An 8,970-nucleotide genomic window follows, 5' to 3' on the forward strand; every position below is an offset into this window, starting at 1 on the left:
AGCGTGAAGTGGCGCTCAAGGCAGCACAGTTTGCTCAGCCCCAGACCTCCAGGGCGGCTGACAAACACGTCACAGACCCAGACAAGCTGTTCCCGTGCTGCCACCTCCCTCGCAGCACGGGTGAGGACAGACACCCTCCCCAGCAAGGGCTGGTGTTTGCGCTTTTGATTAACCTTTCCAACAGTGCAAGGTGGCTGCAGCAACTGTTTTCTTCGGGCTTAACAGCTTTCTCCTTCAAAACAAGGAAATTCGGAGCGAAGCTCTTGCCAAGCGTTATGCGTCAGTACACCCAACATGGCAAGGCCCGAGAAGTACATGCTCTGGCCGTGCAGCCTTCGCCACCGGGGAGAGAAGAACCAGCATTTTGAGCTCGCTCAGAACTCCTTCCACATCGCTCCCGAGTGAAGCCACATGCTGTAGATAAAAATATTGGTCCTGCAGGTGGTTCTGAAAGCAGTTTTTCTCATATCTCCCTCCCAGAAACACCTTGGTGGGACTTAATGCCAGTGACAGGATGAATGAATCCAAACCAAAGAGAGGATGTGTTCTATCGGTCATAATAATTATTTCAGTGTATGCAATGGAGTTAATTTAAACGCCAGAAATAGGAACATGGCCCCTATTTAAGTTTCTTTCACCATTATTTCTGCTGGCTGCTCTTCCCAGCCCCATCCTCCCCCCGGGCAGGAGGAGGGGATCCACCGCAGAGGGTCGGGGTATCCTCAGGCTCCCGGGAAGGAGGAATTCCCCTGCCCCAGCCCAGATCTGAGCTCCGTTCCCCGCAGGACCGAGGAGGAGGGGTCCGGCCCGGCCCCCGATGGGTATTTCGCACCATCTAGTGGTACCAGCTCACCATGCAGCTGCAGCAGAGCTGCTCCGTCCCTGCAGCGCCCGCTCTGCCCAGCCAGCTCCAGGTCACAGCAGCTTCTCAAACCAGCCTGCGCAGCTCTTCGGGCTAGATCTTCGCCTCGTTGGTTTTTCTTCTGTTTGCCACTTCAGAGGTAAATGCTGAGACATTGAACTAATCAGGCAGTAAATAAAAGCAAAACTGTGCTTCACCCAGCATCCCAAACCACGCTGAACAAATGCACCCTGCCCCAGAGCTCTCTGCTCAGAGCCTTTTGAACCAGGACGACTTATTTCAGAAAGCTCCAAAAGCATTGGGCAGCGCTCAAGATGACAGACTAAGGATGTGCTGCCTTGCAGTTTCTCAGAGCGATTACAACCAACCCTGCTCTTAGCTCCAGGAACACTAAGGCTCCCACAGAGGATGGTGCTGCAAAGCTTTATGCTCTGGCTGTGGGCAAAGTGGTGGTTCTTTAGAATGTAAACCTGTTCATGGACCACCTGAAAACAAAAGTCACAGAATCCCAGGCTGGTGGGGCTGGCAGGGACCTCTGGGCATCACCCCATCCAACCCCCTGCTGCAGCAGGGCCCCAGGGCAGGGTGCCCAGGAGGGCATCCAGGCAGGTTGGGGATCTCTCCAGAGCAGGAGACTCCAGCATCTCTCCAGGCAGCCTGAGCCAGGGCTCCTCACCCTCACACCAGAGAAGTTTCTCCTCCTGCTCAGCTGGAACTGCCCAGGTTCCAGTTTGGGCCCATGGCCCCTTGTCCTGTCACCGGGCACCACTGGGCAGAGTCTGGCCCCTCCTCCTGAGCCCCTTTAGCTCTTGATCCCATTGAGGAGGTCCCCTCTCAGGCTGCCCTTCTCCAGCTGAACAGCACCAGGGCTCTCAGCCTTCCCTCAGCACAGAGATGCTCCAGCCCCTCCTCATCCTCCCAGCCTCCCCTGGACTCTCCCCAGTAGCTCCTTGTCTCTCAACATTTGTTTATACCAGCTATGAACAGGCACTCTGGTCACTTTTTTCCTTAAGAAAAAGTCTAAATCCCTTGGGCTTTGTAAAAATGTTTTTTAAACTTTAGTGAGAAAAACTTTCTTATGCTGGAAAAAAGCTCAAAGCTTCAGTATCTTAACGAGACACTCTCAAAATGGAACCAACTGCCCTCAAAAGCAATTTGCAGATACAAAGATAAGCTTGTCCAAAACATATCAGGGGATCCGAGCAGATTCCTTGAGATTATCCCAAAATGGCATTCACTCCCAGCCCCTTGTTTAGTTTTTGCAGCTCAGCACACCCCTAAGTAACGAGAACAAGGTTTGTAAGAGCCATGGAATAAAAGTATTTATTTTAACATGTTTGCAGAGCCACACAAAGTCCTCACCACCCCTGTGAGAAAATTCCCCTTTTACCCCATATCTACAGATGTAAAACATTTACTTCCTTCCACTATGAAATGAAGTGGGTCTGATGTCAAATCAGTGTTTTGGCTTTGTTATTCCCAAGGTCTGAAACGTTTCCACGAGCTGATTTGCATATTAAATAATCTTCGGAGAAGAAGTCTGAGCCGTCGCTAGTTACAATAAAATAGGAAATGGCATAGAAACACTCTTAAAGTGCGTTACTGCGCCTGAATAAATAGCAGCGTTTGTACCTCTGCAGAAGAGAGGATGGGGCAGTGGCCAGGAGCATTTTGCACCGTCAAAAGAAAAAGCTGAAAAAAAAAAACCAGGCAAGGCCAAAGCCTTGCGTGGTTCATCCATAAAGATACAGCATAATAACAAGGGCTTCATATATATGAGACAGGCGGAGGTCGTCCAGTGGACAACAGCAGAACCCCCCTACACCTACTGAAAATACACACCCGGCCACAAGCTGCTTTGGGACCTCCTGTTCACCCACTGCCCAGAAAATGTAAGCCCGTAGTGAGAACAAAGCAGTTTTTTTATCCAGCTTCTCACTGGCAGCAGATACTACATCGGCCTCAAAACCAAGAGGGTTCCAGTGCAGCAGCACGGTAAGTCACGGCTTTCTCCGCCTAAAAAAGAACAGAAAAAAGCCACAGAACTGGCAGAGTTCACACAGCCACAGGCAGAGCCTCGTCACCTGTTCTGCTGCCTCACGTGTGCCCTCTGCTAGGAAACGCAGCAATTTACACAAGAGCCTATTGATCACGGAATGTTTGGATTTTCCTTTCTTTTTTCAACAGCCATAAGCTTAAACTGAAGTTTTATTTCCATTATTTAATAAGTTTAAAACCAGTGCAGGCTCCAGCTCGGTGCACAGGCAAACCAAAGGATTTTCTACAACTCTACAGGGCAGCAGTGGCCTCCGTGAGCAGGGTCCAGGCTCCAGCCCGAGGTGTAACACAGTGTGCGAAAGGCACGTAGTTATGAGCCGGACTGAGGGAGGGAGTTCAGACACCCTCCAGAGCACCCTTCCAGCCCTGGAGAACTCAGACTGTTCTCTATGCAATCAAAGAGAGGGAAGTTTCTGGAGCCCAGGCTTCCCCCAGAACATGAACCACGTTCTACTGTTAGGTGCATCCCAGCTTCCTCCTCCCTAAACCATACTGAAATGAACACTAAGGCATTTGGTACTGTATTTCATTTAAATTTATATAGAATCAAATGTATTTTACTACATCAACATCTGATGAAGATTGGGTGGGGGGGAAGAAGAGGGACACACCTTAGTGTTTCGTCACTGTCCCCAACCCCACACCACTTTGGACCTATCAGGCATCCTACAGCTCCCAACCTTCTACAGTCAAGATCAAACCTGACCTTCTGCTCACTGAAGGCCAGGGTTCTACCAGAAAACAGCTTAAACACAGAACCGTTTGGGCTGGAAAAGCCCATTCAGGTCCTCGAGTCCCCCCGTTCCCCAGCACTGTCAGGTCCCCACTGACCCCTGTCCCTCAGCACCACCTCCACACAGCTGGGAAACCCCTCCAGGCATGGGGACTCCACCACTGCCCTGGGCAGCCTGGACCAGGGCTAAAATGGTTCTGCTGAGAGTCTCCTACATCTCCTACAGATCTGATCTGTCCCTGCTTCCACCACAGAATAAACCTGCTGACCTCCAGAATTCAAGAGGTGTGACCCCAAACCTAATGCAGGAAGGGCATCAAGGTCAAGGCGGGGACAGAAGTTTACTTGAGATGTTATCAGGCAAGAGAACACACAGCCCAGCTACAAAGGAGAGTGGCACTTACTTGGGCTGAGCGTGATGCTCATATCCAGGTCCAAGAGCTGACCCCGCCCGCATCTCCACTGCCACAGAACACTGAGAAGACACAGAAAACCAGTCTGCACTGCCGCCCTCCACCAGCTATTGGAACAACCCCAAGTTCCATCATGCTCAAGGATGAGATGTCCCTCTCCTCCCTTTTTAGCTTACTCTGGTTTCTACATCGGTCCATTCAGAGTCCACAGCACCCTCGGGGGGGTCAGCATTGGAAGGAGATGACCTTCGCTTTCGGCTGAAAGAGGAGATCATGGGGTGGGGGAAGAAAAAAAAGTTACTGGCATCAGGTGCTTTGGCAGATTCTCACCAAGAACTCACTTTACGCTTCTTCAATAAATGCTGCTCTCAGCAGCAGACGGACCCTGGGTGCAGCTACAGTACCTACAAGCCTTTGAGTTACTTTGACACAATTTCAGGTCAAACGCAGCCACCTTCTGTTCAACCACTGGGACCAGAAGTGATGTGACACCCCTCCAGCAGCGGCAGAACCTACACTTACAGCCACAACTCACCCCGTTGGAGATTCCTGCTTCAGTGTCTCAATCTCAGTGAACTGCACGGCCTGGCCACCACCCCTGGTCTTGAAAACATCACCCTGGAAGGCAAAAGCAGTTCACAAGGTGTCATCTGGCTGGTAACCAGCCCAGCCCTAACCCTTGACGATGTTTCTGTGAAGTAATAACAAAGTTTGAGCATTTTCAGACTCTAAAACCTTTCAAACCCAAGTCAAGCCCACAGCGCACAAACCGGGTAGTTGTTTGGTTTTGGGGTTTTTTTATGGGTCATCACAAGTTGATGATGGCGGTGCTGGCTTTACCTTAATGAGTTTGGTTTCGATCTCCCCATCAGATGCCAGCTCCTGGTGCGTCAGCATGTACTTGTCGCATTTCGCCAGCGCCTTTTCACTTGCTGCTGCCACCGTGATGGCGTGAGGGACATGCGGCTGCATGACCGTTTCGGTGGGCAAGTTAGAAGGTGGCTTATGATCTACCCATCTCTCCCCGGCTGAGCGGGACCGTCTGTGCCTGAGGCGAACCGGAGGCATGTTCTGAGCAGAGCAGGAAAGAATCACAAGAAATCAGCAGAGGGTAAATCTCTTGGTCAGCAGAAGCAGGGCTGGTTAAGGCGTGTTTGGGTGAAGACCAAAGCATCAGTACCACACATTTTCAGGGTGCACCGTTACCAAGAGCCTCGCATTACCAGATTATTCCTGCACCAATTCCTATTTCTTGTAAATTTTAGCTGTTATCCAATCTCTGGCACTAAATAGCAGGTCAAGTTTTCTCAAGAAGAGTGTTTTCTTGTTTGGTAATGCTCCCTGCCAAGTTTCCAGATCAAAGAGGATTATACAAACACATTAACCAACCAGAAAAGAGAAATTTGTTTCCATGGTCACATTCATGAATCAGAATGTGGTTCTGAGGCAGCAAAGCAAAGCAGACTGAGCATGGATTTCCAGCGCCTCCAAAGGATGTGATGCCTCCTCATGCTCAAGCAAAGAGAGCAGAGGAAGCACCCGCTGTGCTGGCACTCCCACCCCTGAGCACAGCTGCTGGAAATGCACCAGAAGTGATGGAAGTTCATGTATTTTTTTTATTTTATGAACATTATTCCTCAGTTGCTCAGGAAAACCAGAACATTGTGGAAATTTGTTTGAAAACCTCAGTCCCTTCAAGGTCTTTGAATGAGCTTTGGAAAGAGCATTTGTAGATGCTCTGTTGCATTTCTGAGGTTGCACAACCCAAACTGGGGAATGCAAATCCCATCCACTGGATTTTCAGGTGGTGGGCATCAGTCAGGATTTGACTAACAGACATGAGATTGGTTGTACCCTTGACAGACAAACTTCAAGTTTAAAATTCGAGTATATGGGGGGGGGAAATGTGGCTTTCAGCAGAAATCTTCCATTAAAGTAAATAAAAAACCAACAACAGAATCTCAATACTTTTTTCCCCCACCCTTTTTGACAGGCAAGTACTTCTGTGGATGTTTTTTTAAAACAGTTCTGCCTTAGAAGTTTTGTTCTACGGAGAGGGCACATACCACTGGTCACATTTTGCTGTGGCAGAGACCACGGCCCTACTGGGAGCAGTTGGTGTATTCCTTAATTGGAATGTCACTTGCTGAAAAGCACATCCCTGACTTCAAGGGCCCAGCAAACAACAGAAACCTTGAAGGATGCTCTGAAAAACGAATTGCACCACAATAAACTTCCCTCCTGCAGAGGCTGGGGTTGTACAATTCCCCTCGATTTACCTGAGCCACTGAGACAGTGCTGTGACGGGACACAGACACCACTGGTACAAACATTTGCTCAAGGCAGCTTAATAAAAGAAATAAAAAAAGTCTCCCACCTGTAAGCAAAGCCCCTGGGGTTTAATCAGATGTGAAAGTGATTCTAAGAGGGAAAGTTAACAGTCCCACTAGCAAGATGTTAGTCCAAGCACTGTTTCCAGCAGACATTTGCAGATCTGGCTCATAAAACCACCTTTTAAGCTGCCTGAACAGACTATGGCCAGTGGCAGGATTGAGGAGACAGACACAAGTTAGAACACACAGATGTTCACAGCTCGAGGACAGTTTGGCTAGCTCAGTGCAGAAGTCAAAGAGAAACGAGACTTGGTTTGGGAACAGCACTGTCCTATGACAACTAGGCATAGGGCAGGACTCCGATCTACGTTAGGCGAGCTCAGTGTAACCAGCTTTGAGGCCAGACTAAGCAACACTACATTTTGCTTTTGAGAGGAGCAGCACTAACCCTGCAGCATTGATCCTCTTCTATTTCTAGCTCATCTCTACGCTTGGGAACCTCAATGACTCCAGTCCAGCACATCCCTCGCCTTCTCTCTGAGGGGTTATAGTCTCTACTTTGTTCTGGTTCCTGTGGTCTACTCCTCGCACTGGGTGTGCCACTGGGATGCTTGTGCGCAGGGGTTTTCTGCTCCCACTCCAGGACACAGGACGCCACAGAAATGCTGCTACAAGAATTAGACCGTCTGTGCCCCTGCGGGTTGCTCGCGAGCCGCTGGCTGTTAGAGACCTGAACCATACAGTTACCAGAAGGCTGGAGAGAACGGGAGAAAAGTTAGTGAACAAACAGAACCATCAACATAGAGCAAAAAAACAACGAGTACTGACAAGGTGCAGGGTGCCCATGCAGCATCTCAAGCATATGGGTTTGGGAGGTGCCATGTGGCAGGGACAGCGTTAAGAATCAGGTATTCTCCTAGTACCAGCAGCATCAGAAGGGAAGAGCATGAATAGAGCCTTGATAAATACAACAGGAGACAGAATGAGGCGAGTTTAAGTTCTGTGCTGGGGAACTATTTTCTAGCCACTAATGAGCAGTGGCCTGCGCTTGGTTCATTCTTCTAAATACATTTGTCCTGTACATCAAGAAGGGTTTTAAAGGCAACTCACAGGTACCGGTGGAGACTTCGATCTCTGAACAGGCTTCTCACGGTCTCTCTCCCGTGAAGGCCTCTCTGGCTTTTCAGTTCTTGGTTCAGTAACAATGGCCTTCAGCTGCTTCAGCTTCTCATCTTTGACCCAGAGCTTGTTCTGCATCTCCAGCTGCTTTGCCGCTACGCGACGCTCCTACAAAGCCAGGAAAAGCACGTGAAAGCACAAGTAATTGGGCTGAAAGTTTGGAGGGAATCACATGTTCCACATGGAACTAAACTCTGCCCCACCAAGACACAGGCTATTGGAAATAATGACACAAACTACAGCCTTCCCAGATTATAAAACGGCACCATGGTTAATGTCATCATTGTTTTGCTCCCTAACTGGTGACACATCTGACTGTAGTTCTACCAATGGTCCTACAGTAGTAAAAGCTAATCCCTCAGATTTCCTTTCCTTACTTGTTGAGTGCATATGAGCAAGAATTTCCATGAGGGATAAAGGGGAAATTCTGACATTAGGCTTCTACTGGCAACCAATGGAACAAGAGAATCACTCTTCAGAGTGCCACAATCCCAAGAGAACAAATCCTAGATCTTGCAATGAAGGGACAGAGGCTTGAGAGTGGCTCTAGCTGCATCAAAAGTCCTTCTGGAATTTTACTTTTATAAATACAGTAAGTTCAAAGTGTCTGTTCGAGTGCAGGATTAAAGCTAAACACGTCTCCATTCTTAACGCTACAAAGACTTTAAGCTGGGGCAGGGCTGTTCTGCAGGGGCTGTGGGGACAGGACAAGGGCTGAGGGGTTCAACTGACAGAGGGGGATTGAGAGCAGAGAGAAGGGAGAGATTGTTGCTGCTGAGGGTGGGGAGAGCCTGGCGCAGGCTGCCCCGAGAGGTGGGAGCAGCCCCATCCCTGGCCCCATGGCAGGTCAGGTTGGCCCTTGGGGCTCTGAGCTCCCTGCTCTGGGTGCAGATGTCCCTGCCCCCTGCAGAAGGTTGTGCTGGGTGAGCTTGGAAGGTCCCTTCAACCCAAATCAGTCTGATCTGATGATTCTTCCACTACATAAACACCACACCCTCCCCCACCACCCCCCCAAACACAAGTCCCTGCTCCCCCAGCCCTGTTCCACCACACACTTCCAGTCACCAGTACTTACGCACTCCTTCTCCCATTTCATGGTGGTTTCTGCCACCATGCCCTGCAACCGTGCCTCCAGCCTACGCTTGTCAGAGGCCTGACGCTGCAGTTTCTGGCTCTTGCTTTCCAGTTCTTGCTGAAGGTTACGCTTGTCTTCTTCATAAATTGTCGCAGTTTTCTCTAGAATCTCGATCTGGGGAAAGAGAAAAAGGACTTGGCTCTGCTGCTTTGAAGCGCAACCATCTAAGCCCAGACTCATTGGCTATATTTGACTGCTAATATATACTGGAATATATTGGCTGGTGTTACAACAAACCCACATAAACAAACCACACA

General features: G+C 49.5%; 1 protein-coding gene across 1 annotated transcript in view; it reads right to left on the reverse strand.

Annotated features, from left to right (window-relative positions):
* Positions 1-4,057: 4,057 nt before the first annotated feature.
* Positions 4,058-8,970, reverse strand: part of KIF23 (kinesin family member 23) — a gene marked incomplete at both ends in the record, with an annotated part of 11,725 nt that continues 6,812 nt past the window's right edge. Inside the window, 6 exons of the mRNA XM_010135774.1 lie at positions 4,058-4,128; positions 4,243-4,324; positions 4,602-4,684; positions 4,907-5,137; positions 7,510-7,686; positions 8,654-8,827. Of these exons, the coding sequence (XP_010134076.1) occupies positions 4,058-4,128; positions 4,243-4,324; positions 4,602-4,684; positions 4,907-5,137; positions 7,510-7,686; positions 8,654-8,827 (818 nt within the window). The remainder of the gene's footprint in view (positions 4,129-4,242; positions 4,325-4,601; positions 4,685-4,906; positions 5,138-7,509; positions 7,687-8,653; positions 8,828-8,970) is intronic.

This window comes from Buceros rhinoceros, unplaced genomic scaffold (assembly GCF_000710305.1).
Source record: "Buceros rhinoceros silvestris isolate BGI_N320 unplaced genomic scaffold, ASM71030v1 scaffold1375, whole genome shotgun sequence".
Taxonomy (NCBI): Eukaryota; Metazoa; Chordata; class Aves; order Bucerotiformes; family Bucerotidae; genus Buceros; species Buceros rhinoceros.